The sequence below is a fragment of the Ambystoma mexicanum genome, chromosome 10, assembly GCF_040938575.1.
Source record: "Ambystoma mexicanum isolate Mex_15411 chromosome 10, UKY_AmexF1_1, whole genome shotgun sequence".
Taxonomy (NCBI): domain Eukaryota; kingdom Metazoa; phylum Chordata; class Amphibia; order Caudata; family Ambystomatidae; genus Ambystoma; species Ambystoma mexicanum.
This window is the reverse complement of record NC_090932.1, coordinates 22,003,978-22,023,383: the sequence shown is the minus strand read 5'-3', so window position 1 is coordinate 22,023,383 and position 19,406 is coordinate 22,003,978. Positions and strand designations below refer to the sequence as shown.

The window sequence follows — 19,406 nt, the reverse complement described above, 5'->3', positions numbered from 1 at the left end:
TGCAAGTGGAGCAAGACGAGGGAAAGAGCAGAAGCCAGAGGAAGCTCAGAAAGGGCGAGGAGCCACAAGGGTAGTCGAGGAGGCAGAGCAGAGAGTACGAGAAGGTTTATAGAGTTGGATAGAGATGGATAGATAACGTGGTGCCTTACTGTGTACAGATTTTTGAACCAGGAGCAGACATTTAAATCTGGCCCTGCTTTGCATCATCAGCCATCCTGCCTGGTGATCGTACATGGAAGCAGGTGTGCAGTGAGGGAGTTCAAGGAGAGTCCTGGCAGCAGAGTTAATGATCTTGTCAAGAGAACAGAAAGCATAGTTGGAGAAACCAAAGAGATAACTGAGACAGGAGTCCAGTTTAGAGAAGACACGAGTGGTTAAGAGATTCTTGGTCGTTTTAAAAGGAAGGAGGTGCCTGATTTTCCTAACATGTATTTATTTATTTAATGTATTTACTGGATATATATTAGGCGCTTGTCCAACAAGAATACTGTTTCAGAGCGCCACAAGGCACAAGGGAAGGGAGCATGGGAACAACAAACAAGGAAAATGGCAATGAATAAGTTATTGAAGGAAAATCGGTCCTACTAAGCCTAGTGACATTCGGAACGTGCAAGTGCAGTGAAAAAGAAAGGGGCGGGGGGCAGAGGTGTAAGTGCTAAAGGGTCCCCTAAGAGAAAAGTGCCAAAGTTGCCTCTAAGTGCAGTGCATGGGCGGGGACGTTCTAAGCTAAGAGGGAGGTCTGCCACCCAACAGGTAAGTGCAGGGCTGGGGAAAACCACCCGACAGGTGGGTGTGGGCCAGAGGACAGTGCAGGTTGGTGGGTGCTGCAGGTGATTGGGCAGAAGGCCAGGACCCTATTGGACTCTTGAGTGACCAGGTCACCAGTCTGAGCGACTGCAGGGATGGTTAGCATGGGAGGGGGAGAGGGAAGGAGGAGAAGAAGACAAATGTTTGGAACTGTTTGCAGAACTTGAGATGGTCCGGTTCAAGAAAGAGATAGAGAGGGAGACTGTTCCAGAGGAGGGAGATCTGCCCCCAGCTCTCTGCTTGGAGCTGGAGCCAGAAGATCAAAGGGATCTGGAAGGAGAGTAGTTAGTAAGAGAGAGCTGCAGATAGCGTGGCCCCAGGGCCCAGACAGCCTTATGGATGATGCAGATGGATTTGAATTTGATCCTTGCAGCAACCAGGAGCCACTGGAGAGATTTTAGGGCTGTAGAGATGCAGTCCCTGGGCTTGAGGTCAAGGATAAGTCTTGCAGCCCTATTCTGGTTTAGTTGAAGTGGGCAGAGTAAAGAAAGAGGCAGGTTGAGGAAGAGGCTGTTGCAGTAATCCAGCCTGGATATGACCACACCTCTTGAGACATTGACCTTTTGAGGGAAGGTGAGGAAAGGGAGAATGCCTCTAAGGAGGTGAAGTTGAAAGTGTGCCTTCTTGGCAAGGTCCAAGATGTGAGGAATAAAGGAGAGAGAGGAGTCGAAGATGACCCAGAGTCAGTTGTGTAGAGTGAATGCAAGATAGTTTGGAGTCATGTAGGACTGCCAGAGTGGCAGTGTCTGATGGATAAATCCAGGTTTCAGTGATAGCGAGAAGGTCTGGGGGAGGGGAGCTGGAGTATACGTAGTCAGTGATAAAGGAAGTTGTGCTGCATACAGACTAAGCATCCCAGAGTGCAACGTTCAGTTGATGAGGTAAGGAAGAGTGAGAAGTTGAGTCTCAGAGGAAGAGAGGTGAGGGGGATAGGTTTGTGAGGAGGTATGGTTAGCTCGTCAGCTCTGTTTGTTGGAAGGAGGTGGTAGAGAAATGGAGGAGTAGGAGATTCGAGTGGTGAGTTGTATAATAGGTATAGTAAAAGTGGAAGGTGTAGGGAGAAGTGGGTAGGAGCAGCAGAAGGAGCAGGAGTGAATGCATTATAGGTTAGTAGCACAGTGTGGAGAGACAGTGCAGTCATTAGGAAGCAATAGGGAGAAAAGCAAAGGCTCATAGTCCAAGAGGCAAAGAGGCTATCCCATGCACCTCAAACTGAAGGTTCAACGTGTGTCAGCACCGTCCTTCTAGGGGGCTCATGCTTTTATGTGGTGCCGCCCACTCTCCGAGAAAGCTTCGACTTGACCTTTGTCATGCCAATCAAGCTATATGCAAATGATTTACAAACAATGATTAGGTTTATTTTTGATGGGTCAGATGATGTCATCGATATCATCAGCAACCCCTGGGACCAAGAAAGCAGCAGTGTTGACGGTGTACGCATTTGCATCGCCAAGATCCTCAGTGGTTATTGGTCAATCCGGACTCCTCCCAAGTATTTTCTGGGTGGCCAACCAGCTCCGCAGGAAGCAGCTCTACTCCCCCAAGTTGCCAAAGAAACCTGAACACATTGATAGCATAGCACTAACATGTTCACTTAGTGGTGGGTGCTCCTTCTGATCAGACGCCGTTGAGCTCCCATGGAAGCAAGGCCTATCGTTAAATCATGCAATCTTGAGCCTGCTGCACTTGGCCATCTTCCCAATTCTCACACTGAGTGCACACCCTGGAAAAGTGCCTCCTGCACTTGACAGGGTGCACAGCGAGGTGCCACAAACACCTCTGATCGCAAGATGTGCCATGGTCATGGCTCTGAGAAGCGCTTATAGAGGTTTGCGTTCTACTTCTTTTCCCGGCTTGTAACTCCGTGTCCTGGATTAGCTGGAGTGTTGCTCTCAAGTCACAGCTAAGATGGAAGTGCTGAAAAAGCGATATAGCAATGGCCAACACAGGCAGTGGTGCAAGCAATACAGCTTGTCTCATATATACCCATCATCCCCATTTTATTGTAGACCTTTCAAAAGGCAAAGATGGCCTACTATCCCTCTGCTTCATCATGGGATTAATTCTAATTCCATCACTATTATGGCCAGACTCGATGCCCAATACTGTCCCCATGTATGGTGCAATTACTGCAGGGTGAGAAGTCGTGGATGGGCAGTGTTAGTCTTCGTTCACAAAGTCCATAGCACTCCATGGGGGAAATATAGAAATGATCACAGACACTACGGGGGGATAGATCAGGGGCAACGTGCTCGCCTTGGAAACAAGACAACACGCAGCAACACAGGTTTGATCCCCTGGTCCATGCTTAAAACCTCTGGGTATTAAGCACATTATAAATATATCATATCATATCATATATCATACGTCCACGCATGATATCCCTCCAGGTGAGATTGTACGTCTAGCACTTGTCTACAGGTAACTCCTTCGCTGTAGCCTCAAACTCCTAGTTTGGAGGTGTCGTTTTCTGTTACCACCCAAGAAAGCACTAGTAACTAAATTAATGCCAGATTTGTACTGTACCACCCAGCTCAGAAAGAGGCCCACTGTCCATTAAAACAAAGTTTCTGTTGCTTTGAATGCCCTGCAACCAGTCACCCGACAGACAACCTTCATAGGAAGCTGAACGCCGCACAAGAAAGCTCTGAACACATTTGAAATTGGGACCCGGGGCCCTTTGCCGTAACCGCACAGGCAGTTCTGGGGGGGTAAGCTGCTTCTTGTCCAGTGGTGTTAGATCGAGTAATGTGCCTTATTTAAGAAACAAGCAAAAACGTGTTCCCTGAAGTCATGCTACGTAGTCTGTCTTTCTGTGTTTGCAGGGTTGCCTGGTACTTTTTCTCTGTCATTCTATTGTGAGATGCAGTGAGTTTTAGGACTTGATTTAACATCCTTCTGTTCTCCAGCTGGTTATTACATCTACATCGACGGCAGCGAGTCCAACCATGGCGATTTCGCTGACTTGCGGAGTCCAGAGTGCATCCCGAGCGGGCCTCACTGTCTGTCCTTCTGGTACCACATGTACGGAGTCGGAGACAACATGGCGTTGAAGGTCCTCGTGGTGGGAAAGGACGGATCAACCTCCCATGTGTGGTCAGAAAATGGCAACAAGGGGAACCAGTGGAATCTTGGGAACGTCCCCCTAGAAGGGTCAACCACTAGACAGGTGGGTTATTCACTTTGATGAACACACACACATATACCCCGCTCGGCACTTTGAGTTTTCTCAATGTATTTCCTAAGAAGATTTTACATTGACTTGTTGCAAATTCTATCTAGCCTGATTTTCAAGTTCTACCATTTTGAGCTTTGCTTTATAGAGCAATAGTTATTCACTGCTTTATAGTGTTTGTGTCCTTTAAAATGCAGTTCTTTCGTTTCTGTTTTCTAACCTGTGTCCCTTGCTGTAATGGCAGGTCATCTTTCAAGGCGTGAGGGGCCAGGACTTCCGCAGTGATGTGGCAGTCGATGATATCTCCATTGTCATGGGAGATTGTATAGGTATGTGAAGGTTGCTCTGAGGGTTGTCTGAGAGCTATGGGGAGTCACTTCCTCCTGTCAAGAAGAGGCCTTTACTTTTCTTGAATGCATGTATACCGTGCACCAGGTGGCCCTGAGACAGATGATAGACAGACAAGAAATCTTCCAATTACGTTCACTCTCATCGGCCATCTTATGTCCCTCTCACAAATTGGGAGTTTGGGCATCTTCCCACAACCTTCTCTCTCATGCATTGACTTAAAAAGGTTGTGGGCCAATTTGCTTACTTTTGGTTCAATAGGAAACATTTTCGGTTATCTTGAAAAAAGACTTTTAATTAACTGGACAAACTTCACAAACTCAGCCCTGTCCTCGAGTGTTCTAGGGCTTGCCACGCCCAGAGCATCTCAAAGGCTCTCAAGAAATAACTATTGTACGCCCATGAGCAGGCCCCAGCTCCAGCTTTTGAATTTGTTTTTTCCCCAACTTAATTTCCTGCTGCTATTTATTCTTTGTTTTGTGGCAACCCTTCTCTCTATCTCTTTCTCTCCCCCTCTCTCTGTCTCTCCCTCTCTCTCCCTCCCATCTCTCTTTCTTTTTCACTCTCTCACGCTCTTTTTTTCTCCCTCTTAACTTGTGGCGACTTGGATGACAAATATGCCTTGGGCATGTTACCAATCATGATTTAGGTGACCCAAAACTTTACCCGGAATGAGTAAAAATGAAAGAAAGACTGCAGTCTTGTCTCTGCTGCCACTTGCCCAAGAACAGTCAACAGGGGAACTATCCCTCCTGGTCACGCTGGATCTCTCTGCGGCGTTTGTCGTGGTGGATCACTGTGTCCTGATCAATCGTCTCCTAGAGATCGCAAAGGTATCAGTAGTGGCCTTCAAATGGTTTCATCAATTCCTAATTGATTGGCAACAAAGGGTGAAAATGGGAGAGTTTATCTCAAAACTCCTCCCTCAGAACTGCAGAGTCCCTCAGGGATCCCCCGCACCCCCCTTCTTTTTAACATGTACCTGCTTCCTTGTATGGACATTTTTAAGAGACACAAGGTACATCTCCATTCCTCCACTGGTGACATGCAGATGTTCATCGAGATAGGTAATGTGGGTGAGTCCTTCCTAAGGGTCCAACAGTGCATGGATGAGGTCAGTGGCTGAATGTCCGCCAACTAGCTTCAACTCAATGCAAAAAACCCAAAGTGGCACTGGTCGGACCTATATATCTCCATGACCCTATGAGGCATCCCCACCCACCGTGTTTTCTGGGTACAGAACTATCGTATGTCACTAAAGTAAAGACCCTAGGCTGTATCTAGCAGGAAAACCTGAGGAGGAGATGCTCAGGAGGGTGCCAGGGTACAGTCTGTGCGTTATACTCTGCGTCTCTGCCCCTGGCACTGCTGTTTGTTCCTGCGGATCACCATGCAGTGGTGGTGGGGGCCCTGGTGTACTCCCAACTGCACTACTGCAGTGGCCGACTTGCAGGCATTCCTACTAATCAACTTCAGCGGTTGCAAAGAGCGCAAAATGCAGCAGTGAGACTGATATTCAGAGTGAGAAAGTCATCTCCTGTGTCAGGACTGAGCCAATACCTTCATTGGCTCACCGGAAAAGACAGAGTCGGGTTTAGATTCCTTTGCCTAGTTTTTAAATGTCTAAATGACCCTGACCCCTCATATTTGTCAAATAAAATTGGCAGGTACTTACCCGCCTGTCAGTTGGGCTCGGGGGACAAACTGTTGATAGTAGTTCCACCCTCCGTGTCTCTAGGGGCTCCCAAACCTTTGGAATAAGGCCGCCAATGGAACTTCGGGTCCTGAAATCCTATTTGCCGTTCCGTGAAGCTTTAAAAACTCATCTGATTAAGTGGTGGATAGGTGTTCATACCACTGTAACTGGGCCTTTGGGCTACTTCTGCCGTTGCCGAGTTTGCTACCTTTGGTCGCTTTTGCCGACACAAAACTTCCATCAGTGCCTAAGTATGATTCTACTGGTCCTGAGCATGCGATGAATAATTCAAATATCAAATATCAGGGCTGAGCTCCCCAGAACGCGAGGCACAGAGTCCCACAAACCGCACCTGAGCCAGGTGAAAAAAATAGGCCAAGCACCAGAAAAATAAATGCCCCACTTTGGTTCCCCTCTTTGCATTTTGAAGCACAAAGAGTGATTGACATTTGCCTCTCTGTTGTGCACACATCGCCCTGTTCCACACTAGCCTTTTTGGCCTGTTTTCCCTCTTGGGCCTGCGAGAGAGTACATTAGGCACACGTTACTGTTGACGCCCAGCAAGGCAGAACCCCGTGACTGGGGTTGCTAGTGGTGCCTGAGAGAGTGTACCTCAGGCACATTTTACTGATGACACCCAGCAAGGCAGAAACACGTTACTGGGGTTGCTGGTGGCACCTGAGAGAGAGTATACCTCAGGCACACGTTACTGTTGATGCCCAGCAAGGTAGAAACACATGACTGGGGTTGCTGGTGGCGCCTGAGAGAGAGTGTACCTCAGGCACACGTTACTGTTGACGCCCAGCAAGGTAGAAACACATGACTGGGGTTGCTGGTGGCGCCTGAGAGAGAGTGTACCTCAGGCACACGTTACTGTTGACGCTCAGCAAGGCAGAAACACACTACTGGGGTTGCTGGTGGAACCTGCGAGAGAGTGTACCTCAGGCACATGTTATTGTTGACGCCCAGCAAGGCAGAACCACGTGAGTGGGGTTGCTAGTGGTGCCTGAGAGAGTGTACCTCAGGCACATGTTACTGTTGACACCCAGCAAGGCAGAAACATGCTACTGGGATTGCTGGTGGCGCCTGAGAGAGTGTACCTCAGGCACACGTTACTGTTGACGCCCAGCAAGGTAGAAACACATGACTGGGGTTGCTGGTGGCGCCTGAGAGAGAGTGTACCTCAGGCACATGTTACTGTTGACCCCCAGCAAGGCAGAAACACCTGACTGGGGTTGCTAGTGGTGCCTGAGAGAGTGTACCTCAGGCACATGTTACTGTTGATGCCCAGCAAGGCAGAAACACGTAACTGGGGTTGCAGGTGGCACTCTTCTGCAGAGGAGAAATTCCTGGCAGTTTGTGCTGGACTGCCCTTGTGGGTGGGACTAGACTGACATGTGGTATAGCACAGAGAGCTAAAATGTGATTGGAGAGCCTGCTTCCATGGGAGGGGGCCTGGTTGCCACCATCCCATGGAAGAGATTTGGCCTTGTTCATTCTCAGCAGAGGAGCTCACATTTTTGGTAGGCGTTCCTTGGTATGGCCCCCTGAGCGTGAGCCCTGGGCATCGATTTGCGTTGTATTTCTAACTAGAGCACCGACCACCGCCCCCTCCGCCCACCACCCCAGAAGCACCTTTCACCCCGTAGGCTTCTTACTTGAAGGTTCCCTGTCAGCAAATCTAAAATTCACGAATTGTAAAAGATACATATCAAGTATATGGCACTTCACAAATGTATGGAATGCCAATGATATGGGACCACATGACCCCCACCCCCCCCAACCGCCTCCTGTGGACAGCGACCCTGTGATGATGGCGGTACCGGTGACTGTGTTCTTGTGATTGGTGTGTCCATGCCTCGTATACACTTGTCATGTATGGTCTTATCGTTGCTTCTGCAGAGAGGAGATGCCTGCACTGCCACACACTGCTCAGGGAGCTGATGAATGTATTGCTTGTTCTTTCAGGTAGCACCACTACTCCAACCTCTACTCCCAGTACCATGAGGCCTACCATCAGCACCGCCGCTCCCAGTACAACAGCAGCCACAATGACAACACACGGCCCATTGCCAGGTGACTATGGGGCACGAGAGGCACCCCGATTCCACGAGCGCTGAACACCCCCCCCCAAACGTCACCTCTCTTCCTCTGCTTGCACATTCATAGTTCTCCTCATTCAGTGTGAAATGGGGGGTGTAGGGGTGGCTTGTTATGTCTCTCCTCACTCTGCTGCTGCAGCTTCCCTCCTTCCCAGCAGGCTAGTTACGCCTATCCCTTCCTCCAGCTCACCTCCTGCCACTGAGAGCCTTGCACTTAGATTTACTCGCCCTCGAAATAGGACATGTGGTAAAAATACCACTGCCTGTAACTGTCCATTAACACCAGCTTTAATGAAGTTCTGATTACAGAAGGAGGAAATAGTGTCTGCTAGTAAAACCCACATCTGTAAACAGGGAGTGGTCCTGTCCTCACGGTCACCCAGAACAGCGGTTGGCTAATACGTGTTGCCGGGGGAAGAACCAACTAACTACTGAGATTGGTCTCCATACGCCTTTTTATTATTTTGGCTAAATGTGTAGTTTTTCATTCATTTCTTCAAAAGTGTTAAAACTAGCATGATTTTTTTGTGTAACAAACATAAAAAATAGTGACAATACGCAAACAGTAGTCAGTAAGAATACATTCAACTATAAACAGCACAGCAGGCAAAAAGCATATCTGTTTGGTGTGCCTATATACATATTTAAACAGCTAGAGATCAGCAAAATATTACATCATATTCATCTCAATCTCTTAGTTCCTGTTTTGTATAGTATCACATTTGTATCTGCTTGTTTTACTCCAAACAGTATGGGCCAATAGGACTTTGAAAAGTAAAGTCTATTTGAGCTTAGCGCTAATTGTGTGACCTGAAAAGGCTGGTCGGACTTGCACGGTTAAGTCTGTGTGCGTCTTAGCGCTTGTGGAATGACCAAAAAGGACTGGTCGAAGACCAAGAAAGACCACCAGCCCCTCCGCCCACCACCCCAGAAGCACCTTTCACCCCTTAGGCTTCTTACTTGAAGGTTCCCTGTCAGCAAATCCAAAATTCACGAATTGTAAAAGATACATATCAAGTATATGGCCTTTCACAAATGTATAGAATGGCAATGATATGGGACCACATGACCCCACACCCCCCACCCGCCTCCTGTGGCCAGCGACCCTGTGATGATGGTGGCACCTGTGACTGTGTTCTTGTGATTGGTGTGTCCATGCCTCGTATACACTTGTCATGTATGGTCTTATCGTTGCTTCTGCAGAGAGGAGATGCCTGCACTGCCACACACTGCTCAGGGAGCTGATGTATGTATTGCTTGTTCTTTCAGGTAGCACCACTACTCCAACCTCTACTCCCAGTACCATGAGGCCTACCATCAGCATCGCCAGTACCACTCCAACTGCAGCCACGACGACAACACCCATCCCACTGCTGGGAACAGGTGACTATTGGGCACGAGAGGCACCCCGATCCCATGAGCGCTGAACACCACCCCCCCCAAACGTCACCTCTCTTCCTCTGCTTGCACATTCATAGTTCACCTCCTTTGGTGTGAAATGGGGGGTGTAGAGTTGGCTTGTTATGTCTCTCCTCACTCTGCTGCTGCTGCTGCAGCTTCCCTGCTTCCCCAGCAGGCTAGTTACGCCTATCCCTTCCTCCAGCTCACCTCCTGCCACTGAGAGCCTTGCACTTAGATTTACTCGCCCTAGAAATAGGACATGTGGTAAAAATACCACTGCTGGTAACTGTCGATTAACACCAGCGTTAATGAAGTTCTGATTACAGAAGGAGGAACTAGTGCCTGCTACTAAAATCCGCATAATCAGGTTTCCAATTGAAGAAAATACCACCAGGGTTGATCACAAATGACAGTACAAACACAGTTGGCAGAACAGTGTGACAGTTGGCAGTCTCCATTGTGCAACACAATACAGTCAGGCAATGACTGCAGCAGCTGGAAAAGCAGAAAAGGTTTCTATCCTGATGTAGTGTGTGATTGCAATGCTGCCAGTGGCTTCGCCTGGCAGTGTGGTAAATAACAGATGCACGGTATTTTACCGCCAGTGGTATGCTTTCTGGGATAAGGCGCACGATCTTTCATGAAGTTTAGGCTGGTATTTTCCTAGGCTACGTGGGTCAGGAGATGTTTACGTCAGGATGGCTGGATTCCCAGCTGCCCCCATGCACATGTACTAACAGTGTGAACTTCCCCTTGTGTCTCAGATTCCTGTGTGGCCGAAGGAGACCCCCACTACTACACCTTTGATGACCAAGCCCACCATTTCATGGGGAACTGCACTTACACCTTGTCCAGACTGTGTGACGTCAACAGCTCCCTCCCCTACTTCAACGTCGAGGCCGCCAATGAGCACCGAGGCGGGAACACGCACGTTTCGTACGTCAAATACGTGCACGTGGACGTGCATGGATACAGGGTCACGCTGGGCCAGGCCAGAGCGGTGAAGGTAGGTGCAGCTGCACGTGGCCTGCTCAGATTGCACGGACAGACGGAAAGAACAAATGAATACCCGAGCGCCGCTTTAAGACAACTGGAAGAGATACCCCCAGCAGGAGTCTTCATTCACGCCAGGGTTAACCCTTTACATTTCATCCATGGCCTGATGTCGGGCTTCAGGGCCTAATGCTGAGCGTGTTGGATAATAAGATGAGCAGGAGGCTGGCAGGGAATCAAGGATTGCTCGTGGCCCTTGCAGCCACAGTCCAGCATTGCCGAAACCTTGGGTGAAGAGCAGGGGCGGGGTTGGGGTCACTGGTGATGGGAGGGGGGGCCACTTGGGAAACTTAGACGCTGTGCTCACTCATGCCCCCGTTCACTGTACCAGACATGCCAACATTCTGGAGGCCCAGAGAGGGAGATTTCACTACAGAAATCAGGAGGCTGCCATGTTCCCATAGGATTGCATTTGGGTTATACTTGTTTTAGGCGGCAGACAGTGAAAAATAGCACTATTTTTAATTGAATAATCGCGAGTCTCCCGCCTAAAACGGGAGGTTTTGCATGTATGCTGTACACTCGCTCGTTCACACGCGCTCCATCACACACACATTACATAATACATATAAATACACTCCTTGCACAAATACATACATAATGAGCTAACGTGCCACAATGTTCCCCTCACCTTTCTGCTTAACAAAAAACAAGTGTGCACATCAGCCCCACCCCTCGGATGTGAACGAGCACATATGTGATATGTTGGCCCGCAATCCGTGGGGAGTTGCCTGGCTGGTGTGTGCATTTTATTTTTGTTAGGCAGGGAGTTGAGGGAAACTTTCCTGAAACTTGCAGCTTTAAAGTTTAGCTGCGTTCGCACAAATACATTTTTCTGCACAAACACCGTAAAACTTCAACGCGCAAGTTTGAGGAAAGGCTTCCCTCGCATCTCTGTGCTGTTGGTGCTGTTTCTGCTGTGCCGGGGCCACTCTCGTCTCTTGATAGGATTGTTCTTCTGTGCAGTCTTTTTAGAGTCACTGATGTCTTCTGATGTCTTCTGATTCTAGGTGAACGGCCAAACAGAACACGTACCTGTAGTAAGGCCACCAGGTCTGCAGGTCTTCCGCAGTGGACAGTACGTCATGGTCACTACAGACTTTGGCCTGACGGTCAGGTTCGATGGGGTCCACAGGGTGGAGGTGACTCTTCTCAACACCTACAAAGGCAAGGTCTGTGGCATGTGTGGGAATTACAATGGAAACGCCACAGACGACTTCCTAAATCCAGATGGAGCCCTGGAGCCGGATTCAAGCAGTCTGGGTAACAGCTGGCAGGTGGACAATGACACCAGGTGGGTCCTTCTTGCGGCAAACTATCAATATCTTCGTTGTTTATAATTCATGGCTCATGTCTTAATTACTACAACCACTAACAGAGCATTGTATGTCAACAGGTGTTCAACAGGACCTCACACCCCACAATGCACTGATGATGAAAAGCAAAGCATAGCAAGCAACAGCTTCTGTGGAATCATCATAGACAGTAATGGCCCTTTCCAGCGGTGTCACGGTGTGATACATCCAGCGCATTACTTCACTAACTGCGCGTATGATTTGTGTGAGTCGCACTTAGACCCTGGAGCCCTCTGCCTGAGCCTGCAGTCTTACGCCGATGCCTGTCAAGCGCAGGGGGTGACCATAGACCCCTGGAGGAACGACACATTCTGCCGTAAGTTGGATAGTTTGATCCTAAAGTTGCAGAGACCACATACAATAGCTGATTTGAGTTGAGCTCTTGCTGTTGTGATAGGGAGGTGTGATTACGGGTCGCAGGTTTAAATCACAGCAATGTCATCTCAGGATTTCATTCTTTCGAGGACGATAATTGCATATACAATATTTTCCATGCAAAGCGCTTTAGATAACAGCACTATGCAAATATCACATTATTACACTTGTTACTGAAAAGGAAGAGTGTGTGATTGGGTTCAGGTGCACCTGCTGTGGGATGATGAATACAATAGGACCCCTTGAATTTAGAATTTTATTTATTTTAATGTTATTGTTCATTTATAACGCGCTTACCAGCGAGTGGTTTCTAAGTGTGGGATCGGGATTCAAACCTGTGTTGCGCCACGTTGTCTTGCTTCCAAGACGCGTTGCCCCTGAGCTATCCTTCCTACATCTTGTCTCCATGATCTCACCTCCATCTTGAGATTCCAGCAGCCAGAGGCATCACCATGGATCAAGGGAGAGCCGGGACAGAATATTTGAGAAAGCGAGATTCAATGAGAGTCACAGGGATATAGCTTCAATGAGCGCACAGCTGCAGATCCATCAGAAAAGGAATCAAATCTCGGTGCCCTTTGGCCTCTCTTGCCTGTCACCCTCTGCATGCCCTCTCCCATGTGCTACCCAGAGTATCCTTCCTGGTCCATCCTTCTTATGAATCCATACTATTGCAGCTTGTTACTGCATCTGCTGTGCTGGGACAATGGTCTGGCCACTGCCACTTATGCAGTATGACCATGATTGGGATCCCTGCTTTCTGGAGATTCTTCCTACTGAACCCTAGACAAAGACTAATGCTTACTTAACATCCCCCAAACACGTCGGAAGCATCCAGAATGTTTACATTAAAGCTCCTAAGCAGTGATTGGCATTTCTCTTCTACAAGCTGTTCATTTATTCTCTAAGCTTTAAATAACAGCTTTAAAAATGTTCACTGACTGATTATTTACCACTTCTTATTTTACTTTTTGGTGCCCTGTAAATGCCAGGGTCGCCCTCAGTAAATGCATAGGTGGGGCATCAGGTTTACTTGCTTAGTCTTTCTTTCTTTTGGATTAGGGAGAATCCTGAGGTCCCCAGAAGTCGGGGACATCATTGTATTATTTTATTGCTGTGGACTAGAGCTCTTCTCGGCACACGTTCAAACTTCAGTTGAGCTCCAACTTTATGTTCCAGCACAGAGCTCTATGCCCCTTAATAATCTTCTCCTAATGTTATGACCCACAGAGGGCACTTTGACCCTTAAAGGTCTTCTAACTTTATTTCTCACCTCTGGAGATGTTCACCCTTAAAGATCTTCTTCTAACTTTATGTAACACTGTGGGGCTCTTTCACCCATAAATATCTTCTTTGAACATCACACTGCAGGGCTCTTTGATCCTTAAACATCTTCTGACTTGATTTCTCACCTCTGGAGATGTTCACCCTTAAAGATCTTCTTCTAACTTTATGTAGCACTGCAGGGCTCTTTCACTCTTAAATATCTCTGTCGAACTTTATTTCTCACTGCAGAGATCTTTCGTCCTTAAAGATATTATTCTAACTTTAGCACATGCTGTAGTGCTCTTTTACCGTTAAAGATTTTCTTCTAACTTTATGTCACACTGCAGGGCCCTTTGATCCTTAAAGATCTTCTTCTAACATTATGTCCCATCGCAGGGCTCTTTCACCCTTAAAGATCTTCTAACATTATGTCCCATCCCAGGGCTCTTTCACCCTTAAATATCTTCTAACATTATGCCCCATCCCAGAACTGTTTCACCCTTAAAGATCTTCTTCTAACATTATGCCCCATCCCAGAGCTCTTTCACCCTTAAAGATCTTCTTCTAACATTATGTCCCATCCCAGGGCTCTTTCACCCTTAAAGATCATCTTCTAACATCATGTCCGAACCCAGGGCTCTTTCACCCTTAAATATCTTCTAACATTATGCCCCATCCCAGAACTGTTTCACCCTTAAAGATCTTCTTCTAACATTATGCCCCATCCCAGAGCTCTTTCACCCTTAAAGATCTTCTTCTAACATTATGCCCCATCCCAGAGCTCTTTCACCCTTAAAGATCTTCTTCTAACATTATGCCCCATCCCAGGGCTCTTCCACCCTTAACGATCTTCTTCTAACATTATTTCCATCCCACCCCAGGGCTCTTTCACCCTTAAAGATCTTCTAAGATTATGTCCCATCCCAGGGCTCTTTCACCCTTAAAGATCTTCTAACATTATGTCCCACCCCAGGGCTCTTTCACCCTTAAAGATCTTCTTCTAACATTATGTCCCATTGCAGAGCTCTTTCACCCTTAAAGATCATCTTCTAACATCATGTCCGAACCCAGGGTTCTTCCACCCTTAAAGATCTTCTTCTAACATTATGTCCATCCCACCCCAGGGCTCTTTCACCCTTAAAGATCTTCTTCTAAGATTATGTCCCATCCCAGGGCTCTTTCACCCTTAAAGATCTTCTAACATTATGTCCCACCCCAGGGCTGTTTCACCCTTAAAGATCGCCTTCTAACATTATGGCCCATCCCAGGGCTCTTTTACCCTTAAAGATCTTCTTCTAACATTATGTCCCATCCCAGGACTCTTTCACCCTTAAAGATCTTCATCTAACATTATGTCCCATCTCAGGGCTCTTTCACCCTTAAAGATCTTCTTCTAACTTTATTTCCCCTAGCAGGGCTCTGTGATCCTTAAAGATCTTCTAACTTTATTTCTCATCTGAGGGCATCCTCACCCTTAAAGATGTTCTTCTAACTTAATGTTGCATCACAGGGATGTTTGACCCTCAAAGCTGTTCTAACATTTTATTCCCCCGGAGGGTTCATTGAACTGTAAAGATCTTCTAACTTTGTGTCATGCTGCAGGGCTCTTTCACCCTTAAAGATCTCCTTTTAACTTTATGTCACGCCACAATGCTCTGTGAGCAGTAAAGAACTTCCAACTGTATGTTCCACCGCAGTGCTCTTTGACACCCGAAGAACCCTCAGGATTTTCTTCATTTAAGAATATGAAAGAGCATAATTTCATTTTTGCTTTGGGGAAAATGTGAGGACTTCCCACTAAAACCCTCCAATTGTGTCAATCCATCCCTCCAGTGTTCTTTATTGCGTTTTTCAGGGGTCAGCCTTTGAGATCTTTTGAGAGCCTCCAGGTTGGGCTCCCATATTCTTGGAGAGGTTGCCCCACCTGATGTTTTCCTCTCATACCGTCTCAGAGAGGACCTTTGCTCATGTTAAATCGGCGGAGAATGAGGATGGGCTGTGCATGGTGGGGGGGGTTAAACCCCAACAGCTAGAAGTGGATGTTCAAGCTCTGTGTTCCACCGTGCACGTAGCAGGTTCCAATCATGACACCTCCTTTAATGGCGCCAGCAGTGTTGCTCCAGCATTCATCCCCTCTGGATAGGGAACATCCTCCCATTAGGGTCTTTGCTAAACTCAGCGGAGGCTTTGGTTCGTTTAATTCATGTGGCGTCCATTCCATTTCAGCAGAGCATAATGACTGAGATCAGGGCATCCTGTACCTATTACACATCCACTGACTCGCTACCCACGATTTGGAGGTAGAACCTTGCATCTACAAGACCCCAACTTCTCAAAAACTCTCCCAGCACACCTGATTGCCTCAAATGTTTAAGAAGCGTGATTGCTCTACTTTTTCCTTCCGCATACAATGACGATGCCCTAATCTAATGTTCACATCCTCTTCATTTGCCTTTGACTGCCTGGGAAAAGCCCCACGTCACATGCTTAAGACAGATCCCACCATCACAAGAGTGGGTGTTGGCTGTACCACTGTTTCTCCATACACTAGAGCACGTCCTTCACTAACAGACTGCCAACTCTGCAGTTGCTGGAAGCCAATGTATTGCAGTATGGGTACACCCTCCCTTAATGCTCAAAGGGAGTGACCCAGTGGCATGCAGCACTGTTCAAATCCCCTGAAGGAACACTGCAATGCATGTTGGGAAGCCCATCAGCACTGTCCACGTAACAAGCTCCAAAAGTTGCAGAATCACGTATTCTGTCTTATTTGGGTTCTCTCTAACTTTGGCCACTTTACACAAGATAGCGTCATCAAGACAGTGACGTTTCAAATCCTATTGCAGATTTATAAATGCCACCATGCTGAGGAATCCGATTATTCCTCACTATTTGGGGAAAGAATTATGGAATGTTCGTACATTTTCTTTGGCAATTTCAAGGTTATGACACCTGTCTCTGGGTGGTGCATCACTGCTGTCCCAGCCCCCCCCCTCAATGAGATCCTATACTTTGGTAATTCTGCAGAGATTTCTTTCTGAAGCTCGTTAGCACCTGCTGAACCTGACGACTCCGGAAGGTATCCTTTAAGATCATGACCACAGAGGCTGAGGTTTGTGCTGAAAGAGATTAAATGAGCTTGGAAAATGTTTGGGCAAGGAAATCAGGGTAGAACATGAAAGTTCTCAGACTCTATGAATTGTGATTTCTTAGAAGAAAGTTGATTTTTCACTCTGGCTGTCTCATATATTTGAGCAGGATTGTCTCTCTGGGATGAGATCCATGAGCTGGAGAAATTCATTATTGACAGTGACACTCTTTGGTATATGTTAAAATACCTGTGACAAAAGGGTCCCTTTTGTGTCCCCACAGTTTGCCTTGAGCAAAGTAAGCAGAGTCAGCAAGACCACCTAATCAAATGATTTGACTTTGTTCCTTTCAGAAGTACCTACTTTACTCATGTCTTCGTAGGTAAAGCACGCAAGGCGGGATGGTCCACTAGACTGAAGACTGCAGTCAGGAGATAAGCCTGGTGGCATCCCTGCCCATCCACTAATTCTCTTACAGTATCCAAAGGTCTTACTAGTACTCCCTGTTTAAGGACTCCGCTGGATTCCAGACGCATTGTATGTCCTTGAAGTCTAGATAGTCTTAAATTTTGCTTAACACACCTGGTAGTTTTAGACTGCACAGTACAGCTCCATAATAAGTGATTATATATTGTTCTTTCAAAAAGTTACCTGTGTTTTTATAAATTAAAATATATCAATCATTTGCAGATTTGCCCTGTGGAAACCACAGCCACTATGAGCAGTGCGGCACCGCCTGTCCGGGTACCTGCGTGAATCCAGGCTCTGCATTCCCCTGCAGTCATCCATGCGTCGAAGGCTGTGTCTGTGACAGTGGCTATCTTCTCTACAATGACAAGTGTGTACCCAGCGATCAGTGTGGGTGTTGGGATGATGGCAAGCACTACCCGGTGGGATCCGAACATTGGACTGACAACACCTGCTCCAGAAAGTGCCGCTGCCCCTCCCAAGGCAGTAGCCTGGTCTGTACCAATGATACATGCAGAGAGGATCAGTATTGTGGGAACTCAAATGGAGAGCCAAGCTGTGTTCCCCACTCCTACGATGTTTGCCTAATTTCAGGAGATCCTCACTACAGCACATTTGACAAGGAGGCCCATCACTTCATGGGCCTCTGCACCTACACCCTGGCCAAGCTCTGCACCAACTCCACGTCACTCCATTATTTCAACGTCGAAGCTAAGAACGAGCATCGCGGAAACCCCTCAGTCTCCTACGTGCAAAAGGTCATAGTTCATGCCTACGGTCAACACATACAAATCATCAGGAATGAACCCAACCGAGTTCTGGTAAGAATATAAACTGTCATTGAAATGTTGCTTTAATTTCATATTTTTGGCTGTAAAAGTTCACTGACGGGGAAAAGGTGAACTTTATGTGGGTGCATTCCCACCGTGCTGCGCCATTCATAAAAACACACACTGACAGGCTACAGGGGCAGGGCCATCACTAATTGGGAACGGTACACTTTCAGCACCGAAAGTGGCTACATACAGGCTGAGATTAAATAACACCGGCGACCTCATGAACATTTAATAAATATCAGCAGGGGTGCATGAGTGGGAGGGATTGGGGTCTTGTTTTCTTTGTGTGACTTCTCTGCTTCAAGGTCAACTTGTCCATATTGAAGTGTTGCCAATTCCAGATGTACATAATGGGGTGGGAGGGGCTTAAGAGACTTGAATAGAGGCGCTGACCCCCGCTGTGTCTTTATGGGGAACATGCAGGTGGGCTCAGAAGCAAGTCACAGAGTGAGCCAACGTTATATTATGAATGTATCAGTCAGTGCAGTGTTGTTGGCCTCTCCCAGCATTACCGTATTATCTCTAATAACTTGGTACTCTTCCTCCCACCTCCCCCAGGTCAATAATGAATGGAGGACCTTGGGAGTGACCTTGGTTGGAGGCTCAGTGAAAGTACAAAGGAGTGGGCGATACACTGTTCTGGAGACGGATTTCAGGCTGACCGTTTCCTATGATACTGACCACACTGTGGAAGTGAAGCTCCCAACCACTTACTTCAACAAGACCTGTGGCATGTGTGGAAACTTCAATAACCTGCGTCAGGACGATTCCATGATGCCCAATGGGCAACAAGCTCAGAACACCAACCAGCTCGGAAACAGCTGGAAGGTCCCCGACGATGATCCGGCTTGTGACCCATCAGACCCGACACCACCCCCTCCGACAACTGCACCCTGTTCACCAGATGACATCAAAAAGTACCAGAGTGACCACTACTGCGGTTTGGTCACAAGCAATGGTGGACCTTTCAGGGTCTGTAACTCTGTGGTGAACCCAGAGAATGCTGTAGAGAGCTGTGTCTATGACTTGTGTGCTCTGGGTGGAGACGAGGAGACGCTGTGCAAGTCTTTGCAGGCCTATGCGGATGCTTGTCAGCGTGAGGGAGTGACTATATCTCCTTGGAGAAACTCTACTTTCTGCCGTGAGTATTGTATTTATGAACCGCAACACGTTCCCTCGTTATGCTGCAAAATGACGCCTGATGGTCAATATTCTTTTCTTCCTGTCCTAGGGTTTCCTATTGCACACACTCTCTAGCCCAGCTGATATGTAAAATGTTTCACTGCATGAACCTAAGCTCTGGTATCCCAAGAAAAACCCTTCAATTGTTCTCTATGCTACAAAAAGCCTAAGGGAATTGAACTCATACATAACATACCAATGACTGGGCTCTGGTGCTCAGAAGTTCTGTGCACTGGGAGCATGGTTCAGAGGG

The 19,406-nt window shown here is 47.4% G+C and overlaps 1 protein-coding gene across 2 annotated transcripts in view; it reads left to right on the top strand.

Annotated features, from left to right (window-relative positions):
- Positions 1-19,406, top strand: part of LOC138491110 (uncharacterized) — a 578,562-nt gene that overhangs the window by 255,465 nt on the left and 303,691 nt on the right. For both annotated transcript variants that reach the window (XM_069617434.1, XM_069617433.1), the window contains exons 33-41: positions 3,717-3,976; positions 4,227-4,311; positions 7,995-8,102; positions 9,398-9,511; positions 10,294-10,535; positions 11,593-11,876; positions 11,979-12,253; positions 17,358-17,956; positions 18,530-19,112. In XM_069617434.1, the coding sequence (XP_069473535.1) occupies positions 3,717-3,976; positions 4,227-4,311; positions 7,995-8,102; positions 9,398-9,511; positions 10,294-10,535; positions 11,593-11,876; positions 11,979-12,253; positions 17,358-17,956; positions 18,530-19,112 (2,550 nt within the window). The remainder of the gene's footprint in view (positions 1-3,716; positions 3,977-4,226; positions 4,312-7,994; positions 8,103-9,397; positions 9,512-10,293; positions 10,536-11,592; positions 11,877-11,978; positions 12,254-17,357; positions 17,957-18,529; positions 19,113-19,406) is intronic.